This window comes from Ovis aries, chromosome 11 (assembly GCF_016772045.2).
Source record: "Ovis aries strain OAR_USU_Benz2616 breed Rambouillet chromosome 11, ARS-UI_Ramb_v3.0, whole genome shotgun sequence".
In the NCBI taxonomy this organism is placed as follows: Eukaryota; Metazoa; Chordata; class Mammalia; order Artiodactyla; family Bovidae; genus Ovis; species Ovis aries.
The window spans coordinates 18,947,360-18,965,256 of record NC_056064.1 but is presented as its reverse complement, the minus strand read 5'-3'; the positions used below and the strand labels follow the sequence as shown (position 1 = coordinate 18,965,256).

The window sequence follows — 17,897 nt, the reverse complement described above, 5'->3', positions numbered from 1 at the left end:
CCTCAGTGTCCCCATCTGTAAAATGGGCACAATCACAGCAGGTTTAAATATGGTGATACATTCAGTGTTCAACTACTGCTCTTAGCAGTAGAGACGGTTTGGCCTTGAGTCAGCCAGGATGATGGGCAGAGAAGGGACATGCAACCCCATCCCTCAGGCCCGAGAAAGCCCCAAGGTGTGGTACCTGGGAAGTTGAACCTGCCATCCCGCTGGCCAGGCGAGGGGTTGGGGGGTGTGGTGGCACTGGATGGGTTGGACGACGCTGGGAAGGGCGCGGGCGAGGAGGGCGTGGAGGATGTAGTGGAGGACGGGTTGCTGCTGGAGTCCAGGTGGTTCATGGCTGGAGGATGCTCCTGCAGGACCAAAGACACGGGGAGTGGCAGGGACCACCCAGCCCAGCCTGCCCGCCCACCCCTCCCCACCTGGAAAGGAGGAGGTCAGCCAGGGTGCCCTGGCGCTTATGGGTGTAATGTTAGAGGGAAGGACGGCACAGGGAAACCTGCACCTCAACGCCTGACCCCTGGAGGGCTCCTCTCATCTTTCTGATTTCAGCTCAAGCATCCTTTCCTCCCAGAAGTCCTCCCGCAGCCCTGGTGGAAGCCAGGCTCCCCCCACCCCGCTTTTATCCTCCCAGGGCCCTGAGAACTTTTCATTAGGGCACTTGAACTATGGTTTGCAGGGGTGGTTTTCTGAAGACTCTCTCCACCACACTGTGTGTGTCCCAGGAAAGCAAGAGCCACATCTTGTCACACACCCAGGGCCTAGCTCTTGGCTGACCACAGAGTAGGGTCCTTTAATGAATTAAATTCAGCCTCTGACAAGTATTTATTTTAGTGGGTGGTTCACAATGGGTGGGGCTTCCAGATGACTCAGTGGTAAAGGAATCTGCCTGCCACTGTAGGAGATAGAGTTCAATCTCTGGGTCGGGAAGATCCCTTGGAGGAGGAAACAGCATCCCACTCCAGGATTCTTGCCTGGAAAATCCCATGGACAGAGGAGCCCGGTGAGCTACAGTCCATGGGGTTTGCAAAGGGTCAGACATGACTGAGTGACTGGGCATACACACACAGTGGGTGCCTAATAAGTGCTCCCACCACTCAGCAGGTGGATCTGCCAGTTGGGCCACTCTAGCAAGGCCAGAGGATCCCCTGAGGGAGGGTCACCGGGGAACCGAGTCCATGCCTGGGGGACCATGGGCCTGACCAGTGTCTCCTGGACCAAACGCCAGTTCCTCAGGGAGTGGGGCAGGCAGTTCTGTTCAAAAAAAGTCGGGGCTAACCTGGGTTAAAAAAGCTAAGCTGAACCGGTTTCTCTCCGGCAGGCCCTCAAGGCTCTGGGATGCGGGGCGATTCTGGAAGCCACCAAAGCCACGCAGTGGGTCTCACTGTCCAGTGATGGCCAACACCGCCTGCTGTCAAGCTAAAGGGGGAGGTGGCTGCACCCCCTGCACCCCCACTCTGTCCCCTCACACACCACGTCCCAGACCCCTCATCCCGATCAGGCCAGGCCAGCAAGGGCAGGGGGTTTGTTTGAGGCAGGATGAACCCCAGCCCAGAGTCAGCGGCTGTGTGACCCTGGACGAATCGGCCCACGCTTCTCAGCCACATGGTGTGTTGTCTACATAAGCGGGGCCTCACAGCTGCTGCCTCATGGGGTTGCTCATTCGCTCAGCGTTCCATAGACACATTTCCTTGCTGCCAAGGCAGGCATCAGGGGCCCGGCTGGAGCACGGCCCCACAGCCCTGCCTTCCACAGCACCCACACGCTCCGGGCCTGCCTCTCACCCACAGGGAACCTCGCACGCAGTTTCTTCATCTCTAAAAATCCCTGGTGGTACAGTGGTTAGGACTCTGTACTTTCACTGTCGAGGGCACAGGTTCGATCCCCAGTTGGGGAACGAAGATCCCACAAGTCACAGTGTAGCCAAAAAAAAATAAAAAAGAGGGCAGTGACATCAGCATGTGACTTTTAGAACCATCGTGGGGATCAGATGAGTTATCGGTGGAGAAAGTTCTGTTCCTGACACTGAAGTACAACCGAAGCCCGTGAGCGCTAGAGCCCGTGCTCCACAACAGAAGCCCCCGCCACGAGAAGCCTGAGCACGCTCCACGACCACAGAGCGGCTCTGGCTCACCGCAACTTGAGATAATCTCCGCGTAGCAATGCAGACCCACTGCAGCCAAAAATCAACTGATTAAAAAATGCGGGCGGTGGGTATTGTCACATAACTATGGTTTGCACACAAATGTGAAACCTACGCAATGGCTAGACATGAGGTCCCGGCAGGCTACCCTCTGGCCGTGCAACCGGGTTGCAGCATCACACTTCCCTACTGGGCGTGTGTCACAGAAAGGGACCCTGGGCGAGGGTTCTCCTGACATGGTACCTTCTTCGTCAGTGCTTTGGGGAGTGTTCCGAAATGGGGTTCAGCGGCTCTGTCCACCGGATTGTTGATGTCCGAGGGCACGGATTCTGTCCTCCGAAGCTTGGGGACTGTTTAAAAAGAGAGGGGGTTGTAACCATCAGCAGTGAACAGGATCAAGAAAGATGCACCCCAAATCCCGAAGGTAGAGGGGAGAAGGGCAGGACACTCACGTGGAAGGAAGGATATTCTACAGGCAGGGGCTTCTTTTGTACACTTGTTATGACACTTGAACCTGGTGGAGAAGGCAGGGTCAGTGCACGGAGGGGCCACGTGGGCCCCAGGACATACACAGGGGCTCGGAAGCACTGCCTGGCAGTTCTGTGCAGCACTCAACCCTGACTGCCTCAATTCCCACAAACGTCTCAACAGACGTTAGCTTTAGAGTGGACAGCATCTTGTTAATAGTACTAGCAGCTAGTATCCATTGAGCATGGCCATGTTCCCACTGTCATCTGCCTCATCTTCACAGCAAAGCAGGGTTTTGTTTTGTTTTTTAATTTAATTGGAGGATAATTGCTTTACAATGTTGAATTGGTTTCTGCCATACATGTACATGAATCAACCTGAATCAACCAATGTTCCCCTTCCTCTTGAATCTCCCTCCTACATCCCACCCCATGCCACCCATCTAGGTGCAAACAAGTTTAATTTCACCCATTTTTAACTTGCTGTAGGTCATACATCTATTTCTCTTTTCTAAACAAAAGGAGACCCTCTACCCACATTCGGAAAGCTTGAGACAAATCTGAACTTGAGAGAGATGAATTAGAAGGAAAATATTTCCATTATCCAAGGATCCCAGGGAGGCCCCTCCTGCTACCTTCTTGCATAGGCCACGTTGTCTGAGGATCAGAGCGAAGGGAATGGAAAGAGCGGGATTTAGATTCTTGGTTTGGCTCTGCCTGCTGAATCCTCTCTCAGAGTTCTCATTGATCAAATGGGCTGACAGTTGGGGTTCTCCAACTTCACACTGCGACTACAGGAGAGCTGGGGGTTCAGAGGTTATCCTGTGCTCTCTGCATCAAAGGCATTACTTGAACAGGAGGTGGAGGCCCCTGATTTAAAGCCACATGGCCAGGAGCCCCCAAACACCTAGACTGGTAAGAAAGGTCTGACATCTCCTTTGCATTTTCCTGTGGTTCTCTTCTAACCACAATTTATCCAACAGACACACATGAGACCTATCACTTATAGTCTGGCGGGAGCCCGAATGCTTTTTACTACACACTCTAGTTCAGATTTTGAGAGTAATCCTGATTGCACAGAGAGACCTGGAAGATAAAAATGAGGCCCAGAAAGGGCAAGCACCTTGCTTCAGGTCACACAGCAATGCAAGGACAAAGTGAACTGGCAACAGGCTTCAGGTCCATCCAGGTAAAGTGGGAGTAGCTCGATAGCAGGGAACAGACTCTGCTCACCCTACTGTTCACTATCCTTGCCCTTCTTTCTTACCAGAAACCTCAATCCTAGGAAAAGGATTGAATTTATATAGAATCTACATTCTTCCTTCATTCTCCTCTCTAAATACCACAAGCCACTTCTCTGTATGTACCATGCCCTGGCCCCATTTCCCGATTCCTTATGTGCTAACCTTAAACTTCAGAACTCCTTACAGTCTCCAGAAAAGTCCTGCCATTCCTCTCTGCCTTTATTCAAGGTGCTTTCTTGACCCAGAATTCTCTTACCTCCTTAGCCCACCTGGTAAACTTCTATTCATCCTTCAAAGCCCACCTTAAAACAGTCCCTTCTTCTAACAATGCTTTGCCTGATGCTTCCTTATTCTTCAAAGAGAGGGCTGATCACTCCCTGATGTGCTGAGATTACAAACAGATTTTGGAACTCTCAAATGAGTTCCTTTGAACTGTGATTTGACCTGAGTCCAAGAACCAAGTAGCAAGACTTACTAAACTGGAAGTGTGGAGTTTGTGCCCCCTCTCCCGCCTCTGCCTCCCTCCGCTCATTACCTGCAATGCTTGCACTTCACTCCAAACATCATGCTCTTCTGGCACACGCGGCAGACCTGCGACAGCCAGGACTTGGTGGAGAACCTGCAGGGGCGGACACGTGAAAATGCTCAGAGGGGCCAGGATGGAGAAGCGTCCCCACAAAGCCACAGGCAAACCAGAAGAACTGGTGCACCCCAGACACCCGGGCACCCTCTCAAGTGGAGGGCAGGGACATCCAGGGCCACTGCTTTCCCCAGGCATTCAGATTTCTCGGCCACAAAGTCTTCATTGCCAAAGCTGGTGTGGTCACTGATGCCGGCTCTCTGGCAGGCAAACTGGCAAAAGCAAGCAAAATTACAAGTGCACCCATGGAGCAATTCCAGTCCCAGGAATTCATCCAACAGATACTCCCACGGGTGTCACATGAGGTACTGACAAGGCTACTCACTGCAGCATGTTCGCGGCAGCAGAGACTGGAAACGAGCTCTGTTGTTTAGGGGTACAGGTGACTGTCTGCATGATGTATCGTCCATGCACACAACTGAGCCCCAGACAGTCGGAAAATAAAGGAAGGAAGCTCTCTTTACGCAAATGGGGCACGATCACTAAATTACACCGTCAGTGACAAAAGGAAGGTACACTGCTACATGACTCCATTTATTTGAACTTCAGATACAGGAAAACCTAATCTATGATGACAGAAGGGAATAGCGTCTCTGGATGGTAGCACTATGGACTAAGAAGAGCCAAAGAGAACTTCTGGGGTGGGGACGTTCTGAATCTTCGTATGGGTGGTATACGTGGGTGTACACATATGTTAAGCATTTGTGTACTTAGCTCCATATAAATTACGCCTCAACTTTAAAAAGAAAAAAGCAAAGTATAGAACAGTGTGTATAATATATGCAATATTTTTGTGAAAATAAACGAAGGAGGCGGAAGAATTTACATATGTATTTGATTGTACAAAAATATCTCCGAGGACACAGAAGACTGCCGAGATCTGCCTATGGGGGGGTTGGGGGGTGATGACCAGAGGGAGGGGACTTTTCTCATAAATACACATCTTCTGGAGGTTTGAATTATAAATGCATCTCAATCCAAACTAAATTTTTTAACAATCCACAAGATACACTGAAAAGAAGGGTGGGGTGGAGTGGGTGGTTGCCTCCCAGAGCAAAAGTCCAAGGTCTGTGCACAGGATGGGGAGCCTCAGGGCAGAAAGAACTCACAGTTTTGCAGGACTCGATTTTTTAAAAGCATAGGATATCATAGTAACGACAGAACAAATAGCAACAGGGCTTGGGGAACGGTTTGTAATGCATCCATAAACATTAGCTCACTCCTGGGAGTGACCGCCCCAGGGAGTTAGGCAGGTCAGGGATTCTTAGGACACAGGCAAGCAAACCAGCTCAGAGAGGTTAGGTGACTTTCCCAAGGTCACACAGTTGGGCTGCTGTGCAGCGGGGGCAGACCCCAGGTCTCTGAACTCAGAGAATGGCCCTGTAAGAGAGACCACTGGGATGGAAAACGAGGGAAAGAGCCGGGGCTTTGGGGTCAGACCACACCGGGTTTGAATCCTGACAACTGCTGGCCGTGGGATGGGTCCAAGTCTTTGCAAATGAGGCCGACACTCTCCCCTCACAGGGCTTGAGGAGAATCACGTGTGCCGTGTAATGTGCAGGGCCTGGACTGTGGGTGTGGACGTCGCTGCTTCTACCAGCCAAGATGGGAGCCTCTAGGCCTAGGGGAAAGGCACCCACCCCCTTGGAATGACTTTTTTAAAAAACATTTATTCATTTATTTATTTGGCTGTGTCGGGTCTTCGTTGCGTCACTTCGGGTCTTTCGTTTCAGCACAGACTCTCTAGAGTGGCTTTAGTAGTTTCAGGCTTAGTTGCCCCACAGAATGTGGGGTCTCAGTTCCCCAACCAGGGATCGAACCCATGTCCGCTGCATTGCAAGGCAGATTCTTAGCCACTGGACCACCAGGGAAGTCCCTGGAATGTCTTTTAAGGAGCTCTGATCTGGCCTCTCTGGGATCCACACAGTCTCTCTGGCCTTTAATCTCTTGTGAACACGGGGGTTAGGGGAGCAGCTCAATGGTACTTGAGATGGCCTCCACTAGAAAATCCTGAAAACAGGTTGAAATGACAGCTGGGGGCTCAGCCAGAGAAGGGGCAGGCGCTGGGGAGGTTTGGGGGTGTGGAGTAAGCATCATAAAATATATTCCCCCTATGATTAGATCAAAGTGCTTCAGAACTTCTGAAGCGGAGAGAGGCTTGGATCATGACTTAAAAATCCAAGAGAGCGTAACCATGATGTCCCATGCCCAAGACGAGAGCCTAGGTGGGCAGGGCCACCTGGCGATGCCAGACAGGATGGATGCTGCTGCCCGCGGTCCAGCCAGCAAGGCCTCAAATCCGTGAGACCAGGTGCAGCCAAGACAAAAATGAAACAGAGCAGCCTGCTGATCCTGGTGTCCCTTACTTACCTAAGTCAGCCTGTCTCAGGTCAGAGCCAGGGGTTCAACACCAAGTGCTTCCCAGCACTGGATGCATGAGGCTCACATGCATGTCATCCCCCTTCTATCCTCCCAACAGGACTGGCAGCAAGTTCCAATCACAGAGAGGGAAACTGAGGCCGGGAGGGGTCACTGGCAGGGAAGATGGCACTGGGTGTGCTTGAAGGAGGCCCTCAAGACCTTCACTCAGATGGCTTCTCCTGGTGCCAGGGACTCTTCTCCCCGAGGATCTTGGGGATGGGCATCCGGGCCCTGCCAAGGCTTGGGACAGAAGTGCCTGGGCACCAGCCAGCAGTTTCAAGAGTGTCTCAGTGGCCGTGAGACCTCAGGCAAACTACTCAACCCCTCAGAGCCAAGCCTGCCTCACGGGACGAGGATTCGGGGCTGGCCTTCTGCACAGGCCAGAGTGCAGCACACACTCCAGGGAAAACCACAGGCCCTGGCAAGTTGCAAGACTCTCGATAAGCATGCCCGGCCATGTTCACAACTTGTTTAATGGGGTGGCCAGAGGACAGGGATCCCAAAGGACTGTACTGCTGGCCGCCAGTGGGGAGACAAGGTGCTTCTCAGACCTGCTGTTGGCAGCACACGCCAGCCTCACAAGCGTTGAGGCCGAGGCCTCTGGGTGGTCCATGTCATGGGCCCTCACCAGCCACACCACCTGCATGAGCATCAGTCTCTGGAAGTTGCTAGAATCCTGACTGGCAAGCCAAGAACCTTACAGATGGAGCCTGGCATTTCACCAAGCTCCAGGAGGCTCTGACATGTGGCCAGTTATGTCCATGGAAGTGATGTCATGCCAGACCCAGGGGGACGCTCTCGGCTCCCTGTTTCTCCTGGGACCTGTGTTTTCCCTCAGCAGATGGAAAAGGAGACTCGAGGAGGGGCAGGGGAGGGCCAGCAAGTCTGAAAGGGCTGCTGGTGACAGGCAGGGGCTCCAGGTGGGTGCCATGTGCACAGAGGAATGGACAGACAGACCACTGTCTGTCTGTGAGACAGAATGGACTGACAGACACACAAAGAGCCCTGAGAGACAGGGTCAGGACAGAGCTCCAGCGATGCAGTGACCCCCCAAGCGGGGTTCAGCCTACACAGGTCCCAGCCCAGCTCTGTGCCCCCTCCCCACCCCAGCCCGGCCAGGCCTACCTGTGTGTCACGGAGAGCCCGATGTCCCTTCGTACCATCTGTGGGGATCCATGAGGGTGATCTGCGGGGAAAGAGGCCAGGTCAGCAGGCTGAGGGGTCCTTCCTACCTGGACAGTGTGTACCTGGGACCTGCTGTCTCAGAGATCACAGACTGGGGGTGGGGGTGGAGACCAACCACATGGTTGGGGGAGTAGATGGGGCAAAACCAACCACATGGCAGAGGGCCGTTTTCCTGAACCTGCCTCTAATCAACACAGGGATGGCCAGGCAAGACCAAAGCAGGGCAAGTGTGGTTACTCCCACCCCCCCACAGATGCTACCACCTAGCCTCTGCCGACAGCTCAGAAGCAGCCCCTGGGAGATTTCTAGCTTTGGGGGAAGACAGGCTTGTGAGGCAGAAGGCAAAGCCAAGGTGAGGCCTGCAGCTCAGCTCCCCCCATCTCCTGCACTTCCTCGTGGAGGCAGCCACAGGTCACCAATTCTTCTTGTCGCACAGGTAGAAGTTGCCTGACCCTGGCGGAGGGGGTGAGGCTGGCGGCCATGTGGCACACCCAGCTCTCCAGGCAGAGGCACCTTGGGCATTTTGCTCTGAGAGCCGCCACTGCCGGATCCCAGCAGGCAGAGAAGACAAGGTGAAGCTTCACCCGTTTCCATGCGGCCCAGCCCCGGCCAGGCACTCAGTCTGAGCCTCGGGGGAGGTCTCAGGCCATGAGCTTTGCATGCTTTCCAAGAGGGCACCCTGGCCTCTCTCTTCAGCCCTGGCTTCCTTACATGAATGGGCATCCCTGGGGTTGGCGGTATAATAGGTTGGGCGGTAGAGGAGCAGCTGGAGGCAGTCTGTCATCCACTGGCAGCCCTCATGTCTAGCTCCCTCTCCCCTCCTCCACCAGAGAGACCCCCGCTCCTCCCCACCCCACCTTCTGCCCATGCTCACTACTGCCTATCTCCCCCTAGAGCAGGGTTTCTCAAAGGAGCCCATGGAGGTGCTGCAGGGGGTCTGGGACTCCTCTGGACTGGTAAGCAGGGCAGGGGTCCCCAGTCCCTGGGCTGTGGACTGGTACTGGTCTGTGGCCTGTTAGGAACCGGGCCACACAGCAGAAGGCGAGTGACAGATGAGACAGCAAAGCTTCATCTGCCGCTCCCCGTTGTTTGCATTATCACTGCCTGAACCATTCCCCTGCCCTCCCCCACGCCACCGCTGTCCATGGAAAAACTGTCTTCCAGGAAACCAGTCCCTGTGCCAAAAAGGTTGGAGATGGTTGATGTAGGATTTTCCTTACCAAGAAGGTCTGGATTTTTATCCAGTTATCAAAGAGACCTGTGACTCAGAAAGGTCAGGAACACAGTGCTCTAGGGATCTGTGGCCATCTCCACCCCATGCTGGCCTGGCACACAGCTGGTGCTCAATAAGCGGTGGTTCACTTAAAGCTGTGTACCAGGTACCCAACCACAAGAGAAGGGTATGAAGGAGGTACTGACTTTCCTCCTACAACAAGGGGAGTTTGATGAGGACCTCTGCCACCTGCTGATAGCTGAACTCACAATCTCTCCAGCACATCTGCCATGGGGCTGACTTCTCCCAACTCCCTTGTCCGGGGGCAGAGTGGGCCGGGGTGGGGCACCCCACCCCAGTCAGTAGCCAAGGCCATGAAAGCATATGGATCTAAAAGGGCTTGGGCTACCAGACTAGGAGAAACAGACAGTGGGATAATGAGATTTTAATCATCTATCTCTGAAGACAATCTGTGGTTGATTAGTAATGTCTGCCACAGGCCTAGGCCAGGACAAAGGTGAGATGAGGTGGTCCCTGATCCTGAAGACAACCTGCAATTGATTAGTAATGTCTGCCACAGGCCTGGGATAGGACAGAGGTGAGATGAAGCTGTCTCTAATCCTGAAGACACCCTACAATTGATTACTAATGTCTGCCACAGGCCTGGGATAGGAAGGATATGAGATGATGCTATCCCTGATGGAGGTGAAACACTGGTCCTAAAGGCCTCGTCCCACCTTCCCAGCAAACTGGGGAAGCAGCCTCACCGTTGTGGTCCCTACATCACTATAGCAACCAGGAAGATGGATGTCCTAGGGATGCAGATGCTGGATTCTCCTCCAAGGCTCTGTGAGGAGTCCTGGGAGTCTTCCACCTGTGCCCTGGGGACAGGGAAGGGCAGTCTCCCTCCCTCCTTGCCCTATACCTCCCTGGTGGTCCTGCATTCAGATCCATTTTGGCAAAGTCACTGTCTGTTACCCCACTCCACATCTCTCAGACCCTGCTGACAGCCTCTTCACTCTATGTAGCCAGTATAGGACAGTACAAAAACAAGCTGCTATTTTGCTCAGGCAAAAACCAGATGCCTCTGCATCTCCACAGAGACAATTAAAAGCAGACCCCAGAAGCTGTTTTCCTCTGCTTTGACTTTGGAGAGAGATGCCCTGCAGCACAGCCACATACAAGAATCAGCTCTCAACCCAGAGGTGGAAAAGGGACTCAGAGCCTGCCTGGGCATCCTTACCACCCCCCTCCAAGGGGACATCCATACCCTCTGATCTCTCAGACCTCATTCAGAGCTGACCACATCCTTCCTCCAGGGATGTCCCTCTCCTGAACAGGGTGGAGGGTCCCAAGACGTCAGCTGGACTTTGCAGATGGCTACCATCCATCTACACTGGACATAAGGAACCTCTCTCCCAGGAGCACGGCATCACCACAGCAGCCCAGCAGGTAAACAACTCCTGCCAGAGGTCGCCTGTGGGGGTGGCAAGGTGCAAGTGGGGCCCACAAACGGTGACATTCTCATGGTGCCTGCTTCTCAGGGCAGCTGCGGGCTGGGCTGAACCACCTTGTCTTCTGAAGGTTCCCTGTTCTAAGAGCTACTTCTTGAGGCGGAGCCCAGCATCTCTGCTTCTGGACCACAGCAAGGCCAGAGGACTAAGAGAGGGTCGAAGAAATCCACCCCCGATGGGGACAGCGACAGAAACAGGACTCCTGGGTGGCAGAGGGGATGAAAATGAATCACTCTTACCCAACCTGGAGGAGACAAAAAAGAGACAAAGCGGGATTATGTCACCATGCTGGCCTGGTGTCCCCCGGAACATCAGTCCTTGGGCAGGAGCGGATACAGTGCTTGGATGAGGACTTTGAGCCCCTGTGTGGGGCCGGACTGGCTGAGTGACTGGGGACTTTCCTCAAGGACAAGGGCTAGAGGTGGCCCCCTCCCAACTCCCCAGTGGACAATGGAGCCATATACTGTGCTTTAATACATTAGATTTCCTAGCCCTCGCCAGCTACCTGCATTGTAATTAGAGTTCATTCCTTTTCACAGCTGAGCAAACAGGCTCACAGTCTCCCAAGATCATAGGCCAGTAGGTAGAGGAGCCCTGGGAGGAGGGCTGCTTGGACCAAACAGGAGGGTGGCTCAGGGAGCCAGAGAAGAAGTGGCTGGGGCAGAGGCGAGGAGGCCAGTTGCAAGAGCAGAGAGGCAGCCCCCAAGCAGGGCCTGAGCAACATCTCCTGCGGGTGCCGCTGTCTCAGGGACGAGGACAGCTGGGAGCCCAGGGCACTCAGTCCAGCCTCAGGGCTCATCGAGGGCGGCAGGGGGCCCTGAGTACTCATGTCGGTGCCAGCCTTGGTCTTTGTGGGATTCTGACTCAGAATCCCAGGGGGCAAGGCCCAGCTCACCAACAGCGGGATCCAAGGAAGTGTCATCTTCCTGAGAGTCTGTTCTCCACCCAGAGCCCCCCTAACACTCTTTTCAGGAAAAAAAAAAAAAACGAGGAAGAGAGGCACTGGGTTTTGCCCACCAAGATGCCCTCTGAATGACCCACATGTGTCCACATGGCTGTCATCACTGTGCTTCAGAGAGAAGATCCAGGGGCGGATGGAAGGCTCAGCCCCTTCTGGGGGTCAGGAAGGAGGGAAGCCCCAGGCCCCAGCAGGACAGTCTGATCGGGAGTGGCAGATAGGTCACAGCTAGATTTCTCTCCTTGGGTGACATACGCTCAGAATCATCAGACTTGTCCAAAGTCTATCCCACAAGGGACCCAAGAGAGTCTGCCCTGGGGTGGGGGAACAAGCCCACTTGAGACCCAAAACAACCATGTCAGGAGAGAGGCCAGGTTCCCAACCCTCAGAGCACAAGAAGGTAAGAGGCACCCAAGGAAAACTACCCCTTCCCTTCCACAAGGGTATATAGACAAGGGTGAATTTTATAACAGAGAAGGACAAAGACCTAAATATCCATCAAGAGGGGAGAAATTAAACTATACACTGGAAAGAGGCTTTACAAAGCTTAAAAGATGAAGTAGCTTGAATTATAGATATATACAAAACTGATAACCTGGTTGGTTCCTGAAAGGAAAAGGAACAATGGCATGGGACAAATTTAACCTCTACAAAGTTCTATGTGAGCGATACTGGACCATGTGACTATCACTAACTATTTAAAATATATAGATCAAGGGACTTCCCTAGTGGCCCAGTGGTTAAGACTCTGCACTTTCAATGCAAGGGGCATGAGTCCAATCCCTGGTCAGGGAACTAAGATCCCACATGCTGCGGCCATAAAATAAAATACATAGATAAATTTTTTATAAATAAATAAGAGAGTAAGGTAGTTCAAGATGAACTGATGTTTAGTTCTCAGAAATAAAAGTTGAAAAAATAGGTTATAGCATAAAGGACATAGTATTTGATAATTATTAGAAGTTTCAGCAAGATAGTCTAGTTCCCCCTTCTGGGCATATAGGAGGATGACATTGTTTGGTTCTTTTGTTTGGGTAGGGTCATAAATGGTGTGTAGAACTTTTGGGAAAGAGCATTTAATTGCTGAGTTAACATGTCAAGTTGTGTTTTTTTTTTTTTGCCCCTCTGCCACAGTGGGATGGTCTAGACAGTGTTCTGGCCTGGAATCTGGAATGAGGCTGACCTGTGATGGACAGGTAGCATGAGCAAGAAATAAATCTCTGGTTATTTGAAGATCCAGAGGTCCGGGGGTATTTGTTATTGCAGCATAACCCAGTCTATTCTGACGTGTCTGTGTGTGTGTACGAAAAAAAAAGGAAATCTAATAGAATTCAGCCCAAACAGTTCAGGTTGTCTGGGTAGCGGACTGAGAGACGGGGGCATCTTTCACTTTTTGCGTTGCGGTTTCTATGTTGGCCAATTTTGTCCTTTAAAAACTGGCCCTATATTACCTTTACAGTGAGAAAACTGTAGTCAGAACTTTCAGTAGGTGGCAAATTCGGCACCTGCCTGGCAGGGACACTTACCTCATCGGGGAGACCTCGTCAATGCGGTTCCCCAGCTGAGACTCGTGGGACTTGCTCCTGGTGAGCGTGGGGAGGCTGGGCAGCAGTTGGAAGACCTTGCGGCTGGGCGGGGGTGGCGTCCTGGGCGGCTTCAGCTTGGAGTGCCGTCGGAGCTGGGGCGTGGTCGGCGGGGTGATGAAGCTGGGCAGGGCGCGGGGGGTCAACCGGCCGCTGGTGTGCAAGGAGATAAAGGGGTCCGACAGGCCCTCACTGGGGCCGGGGTTCGGGGAGTCCGAGGCGGGCAGAGCGGACACGGAGACGGAGCGTGGGCCCTGGGCACTGCTGCCCAGTCTGCCCAGCTGGGAGCTCCCTGGAGGCCAGGACAGGCTGGCTGGCGAGAGGGTGTCTGCAGGAGGCCCGGAGCCACTTTCCCGCCGGGCATCAGACGAACTCCAGCCTGAGTCCTCTTTGTGCTCCCCGCCTGTGGGCCAAAGAATCGAGTCACAGGTGGCTGCAGCCAGAGGGAGTCACAGGCCAGGCGGCCAGGGCCCACCCAAGAAGCACCGTCCCTCAACGGAGGCTCCAGCTGCCAGCCATCACCATTTTATAAAGGCCACTCGAGCACACACGCTACCTGGCTGACTGTCAGAACACCAGTGCAGATACTACTATCCTCGACATATAGAGAAGAAAATGGGGCCCAGAGAGGGACAGGGCAGGGCTCCCGCTGGCAGGTGTGTGGAAGCCCACCCCCAAAGTCAGTGATCTCAGAGAGGGAAGTGGTGAGTGATCTCTGCGAGTCAGGCTGTGTAGGGAATTCCCTGGTGGTCCAGAGGTTTAGGACTCCATGCTTCCAACGCAGCGGGTATGGCTTTGATCCTTGGTCGGGGAACTAAGATCCCATATGCCACTCGGGGTGGCCAAAAGTAAACAAATAAAAAATAAAGATTTTTTTTTTTTAAGAGTTAGGCTGTAAAGGGATAACTCTCCTCTGAGAAAATTCAATCATCAGGAAAAGGGGCTGCACGGACCTTCTGAAAGCAAACTGCCCTGGGAATTTGCTAGAAGAGAGACACAGCTAGAAAGAGATCAACAGCCACTTCCTTTTGAGAGAAGCCTGTGAGTGACTTTGGGCTGCTCCCACGGTGACCCTCTGTCGGAGGCTCCTGAGGCTTTGGGGCTCTGAGGGCTCCAAATCAGTGACATGTCTGTCCATTCATGCGAGCACTCACTGTATGCCAGACGTCAGGGCATAAAAAGGCACGTCTGCGGCACATACAAGTCCAGTGAGAGTGATGGACACTCAGTTCGGTGTGCTGTGTGCTGACAGAGACGCACGGAGACTGAGGGGATACAGAGGAGGACCCTAAGTATCTTGAGGGTCAGGGGGCTTTCTAGAGGAGGTGGCACCTGGGCTGGGCCAGCTAAGGGAGAATTGGAGAAGGCGTACCAGGGAGAGTGAACAGCACATGCGGGGAGCACAGGGCATCTTGCGGCAGCTACAGAGTCCCGCATGCCTTGAGAAGTCAGGACAAGCCAGGGAGAGGTGAGGGATGAAGCTGGAGGGTCAGTCCACTGGGGACCAGCTCCAGAGGGGCCTTGGATAATCTTGCCAAGGGCTTGAGCTTGACCTTACAGGAGACGGGGAGATATTGAAGGGGTGGAGGCACGGAGAAAGGACGCCAGTCTACAGAGACCCTGTCGTGGGAAGAGGACACCTCCCTCCTCGTATTTATCAATGAGTGGAAAGCACAGGAGGGGAGATATTGACTCAAGACAGAATGAACTTCCACCCTGTAATTCTTCTACTTTGCGTCCCTCAATCCGCCCAGCATGGCGAGGTTGATGAGATTCAGAGAGCCCATGTATACTGCCAACTTCACACAGCAAAGTAAGAAATGGGATGGGAACCGAGCCCTTGATCTCAACCACAGCCCCGGACCTCCTCCTGCAAAGCTACCAATTCTGAATGACCTGTAATGACACAGCCATGGGAATGAATGAGCTCTCTATCATCAAAGATGATAAAGCCAGCCCACATAATAATCTATTAGGGATGGTGGAGTGATATTAACCTTCTCAATTCTTAAGAGTTTGTCTATTCCATCCTCTCCTCAAATGCCCTTCCTTCTGCCTCACTGCATGGTGACTTCCTATTCATGCATCAACGTGGATGAGTTAGTCTGTGTATTCCTCATTCTTGCTCCTTTAGAACTGTGGCCAAGACCTAGCATGCATGCGTGTTCAGTTGCACCCGACTCTTTGCAACCCTATGGACTGTAGCCCGCCAGGCTCCTCTGTCTGTGGGATTTTCCAGGCAAGAATAATGGAGTGGACTGCCATTTCCTCCTCCAGGAGAACTTCCTGACCCAGGGCTTGAACTCAGGTCTCCTGCTTAGGCAGGCAGATTCTTTACCACTGAGCCACCTGGGAAGCCATGGCCAAGACCTACACTTGAACTTAAATACTGCTCTTGAGGGGATAAAAGAATGAGTTCCATGGATCTATGCACAAGTCTTCCACCAAAGGAAACAAGCCCCCACTTCTTTAAATTGTCTATTTAATCACCATTGCTTTAGCCAGCTCAGGGATATGGCTCTGGTTTTGCACACGGACACTAGTCAATTGGCAGTGGCTGCTTGACAATGACTCTGGAGTCACTAAGCATGAGGAGCTCAGGGATTGACTAGTGATGTCTGCTATGGATGAAGGATGGGGAGATTCAGCAAGCATGAGCCTACCCTGTTCACCAGCCCCAGGCATAAAGAAACATCCTTTATCACCTTTCTTAAGACCAGAGACGTGGCCATTTGCCATCACCCCACAGGCCTAATACTGAAAAATACGTACTAATATGTGCCAGGCTCTAGACTAAGTAGATGAATTTAACTCATTTAATCCTCCAACAAGTCCATGAGAGGAAGTCTTGTTAGTATGTCTTCTTTACACATAAGGAAACTAAGGCACACTGAGGTTAAGTAACAGCCTGCCAGGAGCCATGTAGACTGACTGCAGGACCTGAGGGACAGGGCGATCACAGGTACCACCCAGTCCCCAGCAGGTACACTTGAAGTGCAGCCACTGCTGGGCAGGCCCATCCACCTGCCTGCACCCTGGACTTGGGTGTGGCAGGTCCCTCTTGGAGATGTAGGGCACCACAAACTAAGATGGAATGAGAAAGAGCACCTGGAAAGGACCCTCTGCCCAAGGCCTGCTCTGGGGTACTCTGGGAAAAGCATTTTCTAAGGAAGAAACCTGAGAGCAAAGTCCAGCTCAACTGAGTCCAGCTCGGGTGTGGGATCCCAGACAACTCACCCAGAGCCTCTGATGCTTCAGCTACAAAGGGAACATACAGCAAGTACGTCATATATTAGTGATCTTCCGATCCTGGCACTCAGGATGGACAGACAGCAGCCTTAACACACAGAGGTCACCACCACCCTATGGCCAGAGTCTCCTCAACTCCTTACAACACAGGCATAAACAGGGCAGACTGACAAGGTCCCCCAGATTCTCAGCTTGGGAGGCAAGTACTTTTTTTTGACGGTTGTCTGAAGGAGACTGACAGAAATGGCTAAATTAGTCATGCCGCTAATTTACCTCCAGGGGTTTATTTAGCACATCAGAAATATATTTTCTCTTAATATAAAGAAAAAGATAATGAAATGTGCTTGGGCAGCAAGGGCTGAGGCTCGAGTCACAGTTCTGCCACCCACTGCTGTGTGTCCTTGGGTAAGCCCCTTCCCCTCTCTGGGCTCAGTCTCTTTCTCTGTAAAATGCAGAGATAAGAATGCTAGCTATGTCCCTGTCCTGTTTACTTCCTGGCACTTGCCAGAGGCCTGATGTGTTGAGGTTTTCCAAATCAAGTAAAACTCTGGACTCTGTGTGCAGAGGAAGACTTGATACAATGGGGCCAGGGAAGAAATTAAGCACCATCTTCTCTGGGGGGAAAAAAAAAATCAAGCTGAATATAAACCTCAGAGCCTTCCTTAAGCTTCAGGCAGCTGGAGATAAGACAAGAAGCTCAGCTAATTAAAAAATGGAGCTAATTCCATTCATTAGGTTCATTTTAAAGGCTTATCTGTGTGGTCATGGGAGCGCTAAGTCTGGGCATTTGAAGCTATTTCCAGGGTAAGATTGAGAAAGCCTGCAAATGAGTTCCTGAGGAACACCAGTCATCATGCCAGGATTACACACGTTGCCTGGGGCAGCCATGTCCATACTCACAGCTGAAACGTGTACAGTTTCTCTCCGCATGCTCGGCTCAGGCTGAGCCCACACCCGCGCGTGCCTTCTGAGCACACAGCCCAGATGGGGATGGAGAGGCAGGGGGAGGGTGGGGATCGCAGGTATGGGAGAGGCAGGGAGAGGGTGAGGAGAGGGCTGGGCGGGGAGGGGGCTGGTGAGAAGACAGCTAGGGAAGGGTCACAGAGCCCTACCTACAGAGATGTTCCACGGAGGGGAAGTCATGCAGCCCCACCCAGCAGACCAGCCTCGGGTTGGTAACAATGGCTAAAGCTTCACACTGGCCAGACCAGTGGGACCTGGGAGCCTTCTGTCTCAGGGAGAGCCTCTGCCTTGAGTGGGATCCATCACGCACTTTCTGA

The 17,897-nt window shown here is 52.7% G+C and overlaps 1 protein-coding gene and 1 non-coding gene across 4 annotated transcripts in view; both read right to left on the bottom strand.

The window, feature by feature from the left end:
• LOC101117683 (kinase suppressor of Ras 1) overlaps nucleotides 1–17,897 on the bottom strand; it is a 159,981-nt gene that overhangs the window by 26,032 nt on the left and 116,052 nt on the right. For 2 of the 3 annotated variants that reach the window (XM_060395266.1, XM_060395267.1), the window contains exons 4-10: nucleotides 13,312–13,771; nucleotides 8,953–8,957; nucleotides 8,041–8,101; nucleotides 4,390–4,473; nucleotides 2,596–2,657; nucleotides 2,387–2,493; nucleotides 185–353 (exon numbers count right to left, since the gene is read on the bottom strand). In XM_060395266.1, the coding sequence (XP_060251249.1) occupies nucleotides 185–353; nucleotides 2,387–2,493; nucleotides 2,596–2,657; nucleotides 4,390–4,473; nucleotides 8,041–8,101; nucleotides 8,953–8,957; nucleotides 13,312–13,771 (948 nt within the window). Of the gene's footprint in view, nucleotides 1–184; nucleotides 354–2,386; nucleotides 2,494–2,595; nucleotides 2,658–4,389; nucleotides 4,474–8,040; nucleotides 9,573–13,311; nucleotides 13,772–17,897 lie in introns of those variants that run through there. The other variant, XM_027975253.3, reaches the window with a different exon arrangement.
• LOC114117074 (small nucleolar RNA SNORA19) lies at nucleotides 16,836–16,963 on the bottom strand. The gene has a single exon (XR_003590866.1). It is a non-coding gene; the product is annotated as a small nucleolar RNA SNORA19 (small nucleolar RNA).